Source organism: Calidris pugnax, unplaced genomic scaffold, assembly GCF_001431845.1.
Source record: "Calidris pugnax isolate Ruff unplaced genomic scaffold, ASM143184v1 scaffold24, whole genome shotgun sequence".
Classification (NCBI taxonomy): Eukaryota; Metazoa; Chordata; class Aves; order Charadriiformes; family Scolopacidae; genus Calidris; species Calidris pugnax.
The window spans coordinates 22,809,402-22,824,535 of record NW_015090922.1 but is presented as its reverse complement, the minus strand read 5'-3'; the positions used below and the strand labels follow the sequence as shown (position 1 = coordinate 22,824,535).

At 35.3% G+C, this 15,134-nt stretch overlaps 1 protein-coding gene across 1 annotated transcript in view; it reads left to right on the top strand.

Annotated features, from left to right (window-relative positions):
- The window catches only part of FMN2 (formin 2), a 159,618-nt gene that overhangs the window by 114,855 nt on the left and 29,629 nt on the right, over positions 1-15,134 (top strand). The window contains exon 15 of the mRNA XM_014951225.1: positions 9,505-9,556. Coding sequence (XP_014806711.1) covers positions 9,505-9,556 — 52 coding nt within the window. The remainder of the gene's footprint in view (positions 1-9,504; positions 9,557-15,134) is intronic.

Genomic DNA, 15,134 nt, shown 5'->3' with positions numbered 1-15,134 from the left:
GTAATCCTTTAACCTCAATCCCACTTGATAGGATAGCCAGCTCATGTTGAAGTATTGTGTGTGCATAAACCACAAATGAGTCTTAGTCCTCAGGTTTTAACTGTGGTTAACTTTTCATTGAAAAACAGTCTTTGGGTGTTTGCTTTTGGGACCGTAGCTAGGCTGTGCATTCTTGTCAGCCTGATAAGGCAGGAAACTTATGACAGGAGGCAGCAACCGTCACTGCCCTGGAAAAGTAAGTCTGGTTTGGGAACTGGGAAGAGGCAACGTGTTGGAAACACTGCTTTTCCACTGAGATTCTATAAATTGTGTAAACGTCGTGGACTTCAAATTTGAGCAAGTTATCCAATATCATATTCATAAGCCAAATCAATATCATTAGTTTTAAACTTCAGAAATGGCGTAGGAAATTTAAGCACTAGAATGCATTGTTTTTAGAAGTAAAAACATAATTTTCTGATGTTTAACTAGTTCATCTAAAATCATTGGGAATAATTCCAATATGATTGTAAGTTTGGGAGTAGAGGGTAACCATTCAAACTTTGGTTCTTTCTAGTCTTATTTTACAAGATTCTGCAGTTCTACTCTCGTTAGTGAATGCCAGCTCCAGGTTTCATTCTTGTGGACCCAACAATATAGACTCTTCTCCAGACCCAAATTCTAGCCACATCCTCGTGATCTTGCAGAATAAAGATGCTAAAATTGTCCTTTTGGGTGAATTGTCTGTAACATCTCCCTCTTTTGCCAGGAAGAGCATTCAGGAATCCAGTTTCCAAACCATTAGTAAATGAATGTATAAATCACAAAGTGCGTTGTATTTATTGCTGTAGCTGCAACCAGATAGTTGGCCGTGACTTGTTCTTTTAGGTCAAGAAGCAAAAGGCTGTGCATCATCAAATGATGAATTGTGAATGAGACTAAAGCATCGGACTGATTCTTGGATCACTGGGTTCAGTTCCTGGCTCCAGAAGTACTGTAGATGATTGCGAAATGAATGCTGCTAGGGTAATCTTAATTCTGGCATTTTCTACCCCAGAATGATTGATTTTGCAGATTCTGTTTTCTTTAAATGTTTCTTTTGTAATTTGATTAATATAAGGGAGAACATAGCACTACTTCATAATTTTTCTAAAAATAATTTGAGAAAATATGACTAAAATACCATTAGGAATATATACAAATAAATGTTTTTCTTTTAAAAAAGTGCACAGAGCATTAAGGGGTTGGATATTGGTAGATTCATAGGGAGGCATTCACTTTAAATATTATCATCAAAATATACTCATTATCAAGATTAAAAAACCCCACATTTTTTTCATTTTAGAAGAAAATATTGGAAGGATATGAAAAGCTAGCAACATAAAGTCACTAGAACAAAAGACGTAGGAATTCACACTTAAATTAGTTTCATGAATATTTACACTTTTGTGTTACTATTCTTTTTGTTGGATTTAGAAAGAGCTTTTAAAATTTGTTCTTTGAATGCTGAAAGTACTTTTTTTAAATCTTACATTGACATCTTAATGCTAAAAAAATGTTTAATGTCAGTATTGTATAAACTTGTCCCTACCTCGAATATCAGCACCTCTATTGGTGTGCATTGTTACATAAGAATCCTAATTCAGATGGTGTTGTATTTGCAGCACTAAACAGGCTTCACTGAATTAGCCTCACCTTGCCTCAAAGTCCATGAAAGACCAAACCTTTAGATAGGGGCTAGCAGCTGTTTGTGCCTTTGGCACAGGACCTCATTTAATTGTTTTTGAGGACATCAATACAATGATTGCAGACAGCACAGAGGTGGTAGAGTTAAAAAGGTATTTTGGCATCCCTTGGGAATAGATCAATGCATGAGTGTTATAATAACATGATACAAGTCATCCATTCCAAAATACTCTGAATAAATGCAGCAAGTTCCTGAAACTACCAAAAGCTTTGTGGATAGTTGGGGGGCTGGGGGGGTGGAACTTAATTCACATTTTAAATCTCTTTACCAGTAAAATTTAAAATGTGGTTAAATAACATTGATTTTACCCATAATTTTTGGGATGGAGAAGGAAAAATAAGAGGACAACATTAAAGCTTATTTAAGAGCATTTAGCTCCTTCATTGGCCCTAATGCATATGGCATGACATGTTCTCCAGCACTGCAGAGTTCAGGGTCACAACTAACAGCCTTCCTTTTAAATCAGGCTTGAAATCTCTTGCTGTATCTTTACTGTAACTAATAACATGTGTTTAGTCCTAGGTATGCTAGTTAACTGCATGTCTTTTTAGTGCCTAGTCCGGACATGGCTAAGACCTTAGAGCATTGTAGGACTTTAGAATCAGTAGCAAGGAACATAGGGTGAGGAACTCAAAGCTGCACATCAAATACAATGTATTTCACTTCTGTGAAATATGACATATGACAACATCATAGTGAGTAGTTGCTGAATGCACATAACTAAATATGATGTAGTGATTTTCTTGGGTTTTTTTTGGGGGGGAGGTGGGGGCAGGGGGGAGAGTTGTGGGTGTGCTAAGTATTGGATCTGGGTCCCATCTTTCAAAGGGTAGCAAATAATTTATCTTCTTACCAGTCTGCTGCCTGAAATGCATTAAAAGAGGACACAAATAGCAAAATGTGGAGAGAGTTCACATCTTGAAACAGAGCATGCATGAGGAGTAGATAGGACTTATGTTGACTTTTTTTTGTTTTTATATTAATTAATGATGGTTATTAATTGAAAAGTCAGTCTCCCTTTATAGAGTTTGTTGTTGTTAAGTTTAATTTTTTTTAACTTCCAACAAAGATCAACTTTCAGTGCTCACATATTCACTGTTCCATGGATCTTGGTCATCATCTATGGGGCTAGCATATAATTTGAGTTGTTCCTGTTGTGTGAAAGCGTAAAGTCATTGTGAAGAACAGTTGGTTGGAATCAATATAAATGTTTACACATTTAACTTTTCATAGGTGTTGAAAAAAGTGGAACAATATAATTGCAAAAATTATATCACCATAGTGGTATATTAGTCCACCATATTAGGTGCTCTAACCTCAGTTGTCTTCAAGAAACTGGGATCTCAATGAAGTATTTAAATGTTCTTTATCATATATGTAAGAAAATCTTAGAAAATGGGGGAGAGAAGTAGGTATTCTTCATGTTCACAACCTTCTATGAATTTGTCATAGAAAGTACAGAAGGATGTAAAATTCTTGCTAGAATTCCTAGAAGAAATTCTGCTTTTGTCTCTTTGCAAAGCTCTCTTAGCTTGAATGTACCTCATAATAAACCATCCAAATGTACTTGGATCTTTGCTCACTGTAAATAGAAATTCTCAAAACTATAGCAACGTAGCTCTAATGACTCATTGAAAAGGCATTGTATCTGTCAAAAAAAAAAAAAAAACAACAAAACTGGCTCCACTTGAAAGTTACTGGAAAGCACATTCATAGCTAATTATAAAAGAAATACTAGTTAACACTTTAAATAAAAAGAGAGGAAAAAAGCAAAAAGATTTAGGACATAGACAAGCAGATGAAAGGATTCTTGTTGCCTTCCATCTGAGATTACTCAGATGAATTCCTGTATTCAATTACCTGAGAAGATGTGATATTCCCTTAAGAGAGATCAGGAGATCAGAAAGGATGGCAGTTTCGTGAATCTTCTTACTCATAGCCCTTTGAAACTGGTTCAGCAGAAATAGCTTAAATTGCAACAGGGTTTGGGGCCAAACGGTGACTACAGACAGTAATCACTGGGTCAAGATCATACCACAAGCCAACAACAAAACATTCTTGTAGAACAAAAGCTCTGAGAGGATGTTTGAATGCTGTATTAGTTGACCTGCAAGATCTACATGGAATAATTCCTGAATCAGAACCAAAGGGTAAAATTGTTTTCTGACTGCTTATCTAGTACATTTTCACTTAAAGGACACCGATAATTCTTATTAACTGTTAGCTTTGAGTCTATTTTTCTCATTAAATTCCAGGTGTTATTGCATATTAGATTTTAAGCTTAAGTGTTAATGCCTTTTTTTTTTTTTTTTACAAAACGACTAAACACAAGCCCCTGTCTGACCTTCCAGTTAGTCTTATGTCAAATATTTCTTAAGAGTTTTAAATCCTGTGGAGGAGATGATGAAGAGTGAAATGTTGCACTTTCAAACAAGAAATTGCACCAACTGATAACAGAGACAACAGATGTTATATGCAATATCTGTCTATACAGAAAATAGTCTGTACATACAGAAATAGATATATTCATGTAAATAACTTTTTTAAAAATCAGATTTAATGCAGAATGTATAATGGTTCAATTGGAGAGACTAATATAGAAAGTTTTTGGACCTAAAATGAGAAAATACTTGGCAGTGTCCTTATTTCACGGAGTGGCTTGATTCCTGCAGAGATTTTAGCTTAATAGGTCCGAAATGTCACTTGCCATTGAGGTCAGAGGAGACAACTTGTCATCAAAAAATGGCTTTTATGCTCTTACCTTTGAACCCCTCTTCATTTAATTTATCCTCTAGGCTTCTTAAAGACAAAAAAAAGAAAACAAGAAAAAAAGACTTTTTGAAGTAAAATGAATTATACTGTTCTGTTGAAGACCATTATTTTCTAGAATGCCTGTGTATAGTTCTCTCACTCAATTTTGTGAGATGTTTCAGAATTTCATAAATTCATAAGTGACTTAATATGGCTATTCATATATGTGCCTTTGCAAAAGTTTATATGTAATCTTTGCAGGACTCTAATGTAAAAGAACTGGAAAAAAAAAGTACAATGGCATGTATCATTCTGGAATGTGGATACATGCTGATAACAACAAAGCTTTTGTGAACTAAGTTAATTAAACTTTGTTTGTGGGGCCTTGTTGGAAAGCTCATTTTGAGTTGCATGAAATCAAGTTTTATGACCCATTTATAAAACACCAAGTAGTAAATTTAAGCAAACACAAAAAGTGGTAAGATAGAAATTAGAATATCTGATGTGAGTAAATTTTGAAGAAATACATATACCCTATAGTTAAAAGAATTCATTGAAGAATCTTGGATATATTATAGTCCTCATCCTTGGTAAGGAATGACACAGGGAGGAAGGAATGTATTCTAACCAAATTGACCATATATATAAAGTATTTTAGAAGTATAGACCTTGCTCTAAAGTGAGACCCTCTTTAAATAACCTCAAGGTATCTTAATGGAAAAAGCAAGCAATCAGTGGAACATAGTCCAACAAGAAGGCATTAAAGATTCTTTCATAAGAAAAAGTCAAAAGATAATGAATTCAGTATATGTTCTAAGTAGTAGATAAAGCAGCTTTGGTCCATGAGAGGTCACTTTCACTCTAAAATGTTCTTTTTTTTGATATGGCAATGTTTTTCAATATGACCTGAGGTAATATTTCAACTATGTCCTTTTAAGTAGATTTTACTGACTATATGTGCCTTCAGCATTATGACAGTTATATATAATGCCCTACAATATATTGAGTGTATGCAGGCAGAGATGTAAAACTAAGTTTTACCTCTTACTGCTACATTACATGAAATATAGGCGCTAGTATTTCCTGGTATGATAAGTCTTTAACAGATTTGAAAAAGTGCATTTGGAGGCGGTTTAATAAGTTAGTGTCCAGGATCAGGACAACTACTCTTAGCAGGGCATTGGAGAAAAGATGATGAGTCAATATAATGTGGAATATTTTCATTTGGGAAAGATAACTGACCCAGGAGTGTGAATTCCTACATCTGTCCAAAAAGCCTGCAGGCAGTCACTGCTATGGTGAGCTGATGGATTCTGAATATACTTGAAAGCAGGTGTGGCTACTGGATGACTATGAGACTTCTTTTAATGTTTTTCAAAGAAAATCAGTAAGTCTTTCTGAAGTAATCTTGCTTCTTGACGGTAGAGATAGAGATAAATTTGTGTGGCAGAACAGGGCACTCAGATGTGCTCAGCTGTCATGGTATTCCTAGAAATGACCAATTTTTCTGTATCAGCCGTTGCCATGGTGGAGCAAGAAGGGGTTTTCTCCTTTTAACTTCACCTGTTGGAGGAGTTCTCTTTTGTAAAAGGAAATACATGTTTCTCCCAAGACTTTTCTCTGAAGGTGGACACCTTTCAGCTGGTACTTAGCACTGAATTGCTATAGGCTGAGAAGAAGGAAGAATGCCAAGGTGGTGCCTCTCAGGCACTCTCTTTATAGTTGTCATGAATCGCTTTGCAGGAAGAAGTGACAGTAAAGATGCATTACGTTGAATGAAATGGTAAAGTCTAATGTACTCTGGGACACTTCAACTGAATCTGTCATAATTCTGAATTTTTTTTTTCCTTCCCTTCTCAAACAGGAAAAATGAATTGAAAATAGTTTACCAATGGGGCAATTAGTACAGAGAAAAATACCAATAACTGCTAATATCAGGTGATCATATTTGAGGCCAGTTCCAGAAGTTATAGGAGTCTGCAGCTGCTTCAACATCTAATAAATAGTTATTCTGTTGTATCCAGCTGATAGTAAGACTTTTGTGGTTTCAATAACATGCGGGTTTCTTCCCTTTCTGGTTAAATCCCAATGCGTGTCTTTGGCTAACCATTTTCCACAACTCTCAGATGTTTACTGTATAGTAGTGTAAAAGCAGTGATCTGAATATTTTCTTTGGCCAGATCCCTGAGTGTACATACCATATTATCTTCTCTTTCACTGGTGCCACCTGTTGTCTTGTGATAGCAGAATTATTTTCTTACTTTTCTTTAATTTTTTATGTTTAGAAAAATGAGAAAGCAAATGGATTGCCAGTCAGATTTACACTTGAATAATATCCTTTTGATAACATGCAAAAGGTTTAGAAGTGTCATCATGTATTTGGAACAGACTACAAGGGAATTCTGTTTTAGAAAAAATTCTTTCCTTGCAAGACTCTGTTTAATGCCAAGAGGTGATCTGATGCAGGATAAAATATCTCCCTGTGGGTATAGTAGCTGTCTTATGCATATGTACTTCTTAATTTAAAAAAAAAATGCTGGTAAATGCACCTGCATCATTTGGGGATTCTCAAAATTCTTTTCGCTGTGTAATACCCATTCTCTATGAAATAATTACAAGTACAGATACCTGAAATATTCGTCTCTCCCTCCCCCATCTCTGGACCGTCTTAACTCTCCTTTTTCATTGAAACAAAGCTTGTTCCAGAATGGGGACATTCTGACATGCTTTGATGAGCCTAGTATAATATGTTGTCCTTACACTCTTTCAAAAAGTAATTTGTGGAGTATTTGCACCATTGTTGGTGGGTAAATAATTGTTTGTAAGCATGTGCAGAACAGTTGAAATAAGGGGGGAAAAAAAAGTCCAAAACAAACCAAAACTATCCAGCTCAGATGATGGTATAGCCCATCAATCCTGGAAATTATAAGAAGAGTAATATCCTATGAATATGATGTATCTACTAAAAGACTGTAGTAGGCTGGAACATGCTAGCCTCCATTTCCAAGAATTGTTTAACTGAGAGGAGTCTAAATTACATTTTTCAGTAATAGAATTATTCATTTTTAAAGCTGTATCTCCAGGTACTTCATGAAAGTGTTAATGCAGAATTATATATTAGATCTCCCATCATCCAGGGAGTTAATGTGCAGTTTCTTCTCTCTTAGACCATATGGTTTTACAAGTCATACCTTGACTTTCAGGATTGAAGTATGAAGAGAAAAAAATATTAATGAAATTCTGTCAAAGCTGCCAGGTTTCACCTGGTGTCATATCCAAAGCAAGGCAAAGCTTTCAAGAAAAACTCAAAGTCAGCCCAGATTCACTCAACACGGGGCCCAAGTTCACTCAAAAGGGTTGCGAGCCCTCACAAACCTTTTGAAGAATCTGGGCTGAGTTTCAAGTCGGTATTGAAACCTGTAATCAAGCAGGCTTCACATGCTCTTGAATTTCCTTGAGAACATTTGCCCATCTCTCCCTCAAGTTTTCTGTGGTTTGCTGGGATTTTTTTCACTTTCAGCAGAACAATGATGGAGCCCGAGTCTTCAAGTAATGATTACTAAATGCAGCGTTTGCTGCTGCAAACATCCAGGCACTGCTCACCCTACTCAGCAGACTACATTACTACTAATAAAAAACATTTGCAGCATGAGAAATAGCTCTGATCCTTGTTCTGACTGGAGAAAGAATAGGGAATCTCCATTTGTGAATGTTTGCTACAGATTTCATGTCTGTTTTAGTATTAGTGTATGTTTATAAGTGCTGCTGATTGAAACATTATAACAGAAAAATAGTTGTCACCTTTGTTCCCTAATAATTATATCCCCCTTCTCATTTTTGCCAAATTTAAAATCAGGATTTCCTCTTTCAAATGTGATGTGTCTACAATGTAGAAAAATAATTTTCCTGACAATAATTGTAGAGCTGCTATGGAAACTGATATGAAAAATAGCTTAAAAGTTTGTCCTTCTTTTTTAGATTTCTATATGACTTCTGTAACATTGACATTTGTTTCCAGAACAGTTCAGAGGTTTTTCATGTCCCAAAGCCCACTGACTCTTGGGAATCCTAAAATTCTCCTTGCAAATTAGTAGACCAGTAGCTCAGCAGACTGAATCAAGTTCCAAACTGAAAAGCTTTTGGCTAAGGCATGCGGCTCTTAAATGGGATTTAAGTTGTGCTACCTAAATGACTATATAAGTATAAATCTCAACTAAGCACATACACACAGAGCAGTTTGCACTATTGTTTAGCACATTGGTGATGCCAGAGTTAATATGCGCATTCTTGTAGATTTTGTGTATTAGAATACCAATCTAAGTGAAATAGGTATAAAATAAAACATGAGAGAATGCATGGAAAATAGATTATTTTTTCATCACTGTGTTGCAATGAAATTTTCATATATGTGATTTACTTCACTCCATCACCAAATTATAATTTTCTTCATATAAAAACAGTCATGCTTTCAAAATGGGCCCACTATGGCTTTGTACTTCACTAATTGATGTGTGTACAGGGAGGTGGTATGCAGGAAGAGGGAAGAGAGCTTTTATTTTTAACTATCAAACAACTTTTAGAAAAGCTGCAAGGCTGAATCCTCCCTGCTCTTCACTCATCTCTTCTTCCTCATGGTAGATGAGTTCCCGTATTTGTTAGGTTTTCTGAATAATTTTTTAAAATCTGTTTTTAAGTCACTTTCATGACTTGGTTGTTGTTTGTATTACTGCAAGCTTTTTTTTTTTTAACTTTCAAAATTTGCTTTGAGGTTTTTTTTATGATTGTGGTGGTGTTTTGTTATTGTTGTTTTGTTGTTTGTTTTTTTTAAATAGGAGTATCGAAATTCATACAGTTTTGATTGTGTGGGGTTTTTTGCGTTTCTTTTTTTCTTTCAGAATTGACATACCTGAGTATATCTTCATGTGGTTTCTATACATTTTATATATGGTGTATTTACAATGAACATTATCCGGAAAAACATTGTTATTTTCCACCTTGTAGCTAATTCTTTGATTGTATTTTTACAGCCAAAATAGACCAAGAAAATGAAGAGAAGTCACTGACAGAAGCACATAAAAGGTAAGAAAGAAGAATGCAGTAAAACCTTTCTTTGAAAAATATTTTTTTAGTATAAGTTGCTGAAGTGGTAGCTAGCACTATTGTATTTTTGAATAGCTAAAAAAACAGATTCAGAAAACTAAGCAATATTTATTTATTGTCAATTATAATTTGACAATTAGGAAAAAAAAAGTGAAGGTATATAGACACACAGCCTACCTTTAGAGAAATATTGCACAGAACTCCTGTCTTTCAGAAAATGCTTGTACCTTATGTAAAAATAAATTCAGTATTTACCATCTCTACTCAGAGAAAACTGTTCATACTTCACCAGAATCATGATGATTTGACAGACACGTAGCGTTCCCCAGACAACTATTATTCATTAGGTAGCACTTCCTGTGGTTATAAAATGTCTGCTTTAAAATAAAGGATAGCAATCTGTTTTTAAATATACTAATGATATATATAATTAAATGCGACTTCCTTTGCAGAATTGTTAATAGATCTTCAAATAGGGGTTTTTTTTTTTGGCAAAAAGCAAAATACCTCATTAAATTTCATTACAGATGTGTGCAGTTGAGAGAGTTTTCAAAATCGGGAACTTCACTGCGTTGCACAACTTGTGGTTTCTTTTGATTTTTTGGCAGTGTTCTCCTGAAGCAGGATTTAAATGGGACAGATTTTATCTGTCCCAGTAAAAGACCAAATATGACACGCATCATTTATAGCCCAGGTCTAGTGAAACTGATAGTCTGTGTTTGTTTTCCTTTCACTAAAAATATCATCTTTTTGTACTAGCTACAGCTGACACTGACTATATGCTAATGAGTATATTCATTATATATTCCAAGAGCTGGGAAGTCTCTCAATAGGATTCCTGTAAAATACACCACTATAAAAGGTTCTAGTTCTTATTACGCTTAGTTAGCCATACTATGGCCCTGCTGCCCAAACTTGCTACCTGCTGCAATGCCACAGAGCAGTTGACATTGTACCCGGTACAGCACCACATTTTCTCTCTATTCCCTTGGGCTATGTACTGAAGATAGCTCTTGAATAGGAAACTAAGGGGAGAGTGGATGTACCTCTCCCAGAAGAAGCTCCCTTCTTGTAAGGAGGTGGTAGGTCCTTGAGTGCTACATTAGTGACGCTGGACCATCATGGAAAATGTGGAACAAAGGGAGTATTCCTTTGGCTGAGTATCATACCACTTGCTCAAGTATATGAAAGGCATTCCTGACATTTCTTATGTTTGTTTAACTGCTGAGTTACATAATTCTTATCCTTAAAAATCGCCTTAATAAAAAACCTTGAGAAAAGAAACTGCTGTTAGAAGAGATTTTTGTGATCTCTGACTGCTCTTTTAAGGAAACTGTTTTGCCTGTGGAAAATGGATTAGACTACATGCCCAAAGCTGACAGTTATCTAAGGACAAGGGGAATTTGCATTCTGTTTAGAAATCTTGTGACTAGTCACTGTCTTCTGGTGTCTAATTCATTCTCTATTCTTATTTTTTCCTTGACTACACTGGAGCCATCATATGAAAAACTTCTTATTGGTATATCTAGCATCGACAGTATGAGGGAAGAAAGCAAACTGCTCCCTGGATTCTCATTCAGTTTTGTCTGCTCCTTCCAATTTGTCCTAATTCTTTCTTCCCCCACTATGTCGAAGGCAGCAGCTCCTTTTACATAGTAGTTTACTCTTTGCTGCAAATATCTAGCAAGGATAAGATCAAGTGCAAAATCTTTTGTGGAACACATGAGGAATTATGCAAGGACGACACTAGGGCAGAGTTATTTTTTTACTATTATCTAGGCTACACTTCTCTTTCTTTCTTCATTCTACCTTCTCATTGAAATTCTTAATCAGATTACTTGTATTTGTTAAAATATTGAGGAATGGTATAGTTTTAGTGTTCCACTAAGATTTTTTATTTGGGCTTAGAAATAAAATGCTTGGGATCTTTTTTTGTGGGGGGTGGGTGAAAAAGAAGATGAGAGCTTACAAATCTAAATAAAGATTAGTTACATTTGGCTAATCATAGGTAGACCAGCAATGCACAGAATAACTAGACAAGCAAGTAGAGCAAGGAAAAGTGATGGATTAGATGGAGCAAAATTAATGTGATTAATGTGCTTGGGTTTTCTTTTTTGAAGTGGATAACTTCAGCCATGTATAAGTTCAGGTCTACTCCACAAAAGAAACCTGCATGTTTTCTTTTTTTTTTTGTTAGTTTGGGCAGAAAATATTAAAGCTCGTATCTCCATAAAAATATAAAAGTCTAAAAGAAAAGTTCTTACAGCGATAACAACAAAAAAGTTCCTCAAATGAATAATGATTTGGGGAAAATGCAGCAATGTGTATTTTAGAAAAGCTCAGTTGTGCAATAGATGAGCTGAAATGGAAAGTTAATCTTCCACACAAAATAAAGACAAAGAAAATGGAATGTCTGCTCCAGGGACTCCATACACTGTATAGCTGTTCATTTGTCACAAGTGAGAAAATGTTTAATCGGTTTTGAAATGATGTATTCTCTCTTTATTTATCGTGTTTAGTGACTTTAAGAGTGTCAGTATGTAAAGTGTTTATCCAAGGAATGGATTTCTGGCACATGGATAAAATGAAAAGTGAAATGTTTAGCTCGCAACAGGCATATGTTCCAAGATCTCTCTGAGTAAGTATCCTGAGATGAGAAGAAAGCACACAGGTCTGTGTTTATCTAGCTTACGCAGGCAGACAAGGAAGGCTCCAGCCTGGTATTAACACTGAAGTGACATGGAATGTCTTCACCAAACCCCAAACAATTACATCATTCCCTTAACAATATTGATAAAGTGTAATAAAAAAGAACCTGGCACTTTCCAATTAGATACTCATTGCTAAATACTTGAGAAACTGGGAAATACTTGACAAGTTAAAGTAAAAAATCACTGGTTTGGGGGGAAAGGAAAGAAGTAAAAGAGGAGAGGAGGGAGAGAGAGATGCTTCTATATTTTAGGAGTCCACAATTTGGTGCCTTTTTTTTTTTTTTAAATTTTAGGTTATGTCCTCTGACCCAAGATCCATAGCTATGTGCTCAATTCACACAGCTGTATATAACATTTTAAAAAAATTATAATTAAAATTTAACATCTTTGAAAACTGTGAGATACAATATACTTTCCACCAAGCAAAAAATATGTTCTGTTTTCTGTATTTTCATTTACTTAGCTTTAAATGTCTCTAATCTTTCAAGATTTAAGAAGGAAGAAAAAATTAGAAGCGCTATTGTTTCCAGGTGTGCTTAATACAATTTTAGAGTGAGATAGACTTTGATCACAGTATCCATAGCAAGTAATTTTAAGCTATTGTCAAAACAATATGATATCTCATGTCTTGTTAACCATACCAGGATAAAAGACAATAGCAACAGCAGCAATATAATCTTGCTGCATTATAGTCAGAAATGAGCTAATTACTACTCCTCTTGCACTGAATTCTTGAAGAAGCAACAGCTAAACAGTCTGACTACAATTACCAGAAAAAGCATTCAGTGAAGCTGAAGATCCTCATTCTCAGCCTTGTTACCTCTATTCAACTGAATAGTTAAGTAGGAATAGCATGTAGCTTTATTACTTTCTTATAATATCTTACCCAGTATTGAGTTCTGATCTGTTTGGAAGGCTTCCAGATTAGGACCTTTTTTTATGAAAAAAATAACTCCAGACTGTAACACTGATCTCTCTTCCTTTGAAATACTTAGGATGATCTTTTTCTTCCCCTCTACCTGCAGTGATTCCTCTCTTCTTGGAATAACACATCAGGAGTCATTTACAAATTGAACTGGAGACGTTTGCTTTAGACCTGAGACGCAGTCAGCTGATCTTCAATTCTTTCTGCTATCTCTCAGTCAAATAATGAAGCATTGGAATCTAAATTCAGTGTCATAGCACTGAACATTGCTCAGTTTATGTTTACTCATACTGCACTCATGTAAAAGGCAACATATGCTGAAAATCTCTTAAGGACACTACAGATCCTTTTATTTCTAATATTTCAGATAGTATAAGCCTACTTGAAGTGACAACATAGGTCACTAGGACAGCAGTCCCATATAATGCTTGCTTGGTTTGGGGTGAAACTGTTCACCTACTTTTCTTGCTGTGATGCCTGATGAGGGCTGGATAGACAGAAATGCCACTCGCTATCATGGCTTTGTGTACATCACTGATATGAGCAAATCTGAGAGTTTAATCGGTTCTTTAGTAAATCTCAATACATCATAAGAATACGTATTTGCTTTATAAGAAGTCAAACAGAGGACTTTCTGCCTTCTGACATAAGCATCTACTGGGGAATTTAGGATGCTTGTGGCTGGTTATGGAACACTCATCTTCCTGTGTCAGGATATTTTTATTTGGTTTATTTTATAATTTGCTCCCATTACTTGCACATTCCAGTGATTTTTAGGCCTTTAAGTGCTTCCTGAGTGCAGCCTCCCAGGCATCTCTTCTGTTTTCAGGACTTTTAATAATCCATTTAGCAATGTGTTGTTGCTTTCTTTGCTGTAGCAACAAATGGCATTAATTTTGAAGACAAATGTTTACTTTTAAATTCCCTGACACAACACTCTTCCCAGACTTCCATTGGCTTCACTGAACATGAGACTTGGGGAGGAACAAAGCTTTACACCTGCATACGAGCTGACAAGTTGATGACACTTAGAGAAATAGCAGACAGTATGGTACAATGGCACTGCTGAAAAGCAACAGGTAGAAATGTATCACCTAAGTCTGGTAATCCTTTAAAAGAGTAAATGTTCCTCCCACCTCTCTACCTTCCACACAATGGTTTGGATTGTTTCCAAAAGTGAACTGTGAAGTTAAAGTGAAAATTGGGTTAATGATTGAAATAAAGTGATGAAAAGCTCAGAATGGAGAGAAGTATGTAGTTTAAAAAAAAAACAAACCAGCAGAACACTTTTAACTGAAAGGCAAGAGTATGCAGTTGGACATCTTTCACTACTCTTCAGCCTCTCATCCTTTGTTGGTTCCTGTACTGTTGGGTGTCTTTTCTCACTGTGTGGCTCCCAGCATATAGACGTGAATTGCTCACGGTAATACATTGCAGACTGTAGGTATACATTAGTTGCATCAGCAAAAAGTAAATACTTGATGAGCAAAGGACATGTGTATAAAAGTAGTTTACAGACTGTTAAACAGATTGGATCATTCTAGTTTAGTATCCTGTCTCTGACAAAATATCAGGGCCTGTAAATATGCAGTAATGGAAACTTAGCTGGCAGTTTAGTTATGTCAGAAAGTCTCTTCTGAAACATGGGTAATTGATCTTTCCCTGTAAAATGAAGTCTCTGTCCTTTTCTGAAAAGAAATGACTGCAAGTCCTTAACCACTTGCATGATTGACTTTTGTCTGTAAGAGCATTATATTTTCTTTTAAAGATGTTGGTCTGCTTGCTTAAAAAATATTAATATTTTATTGGTTTTAAATTAATTTTAATTTAATGGCAATCATTGCTAGTATGAACAAATGGTAATACAACTTTTAAGAGACCAGAGTACAATTCAGAGTTTAATATTCTGCAACATAAACTC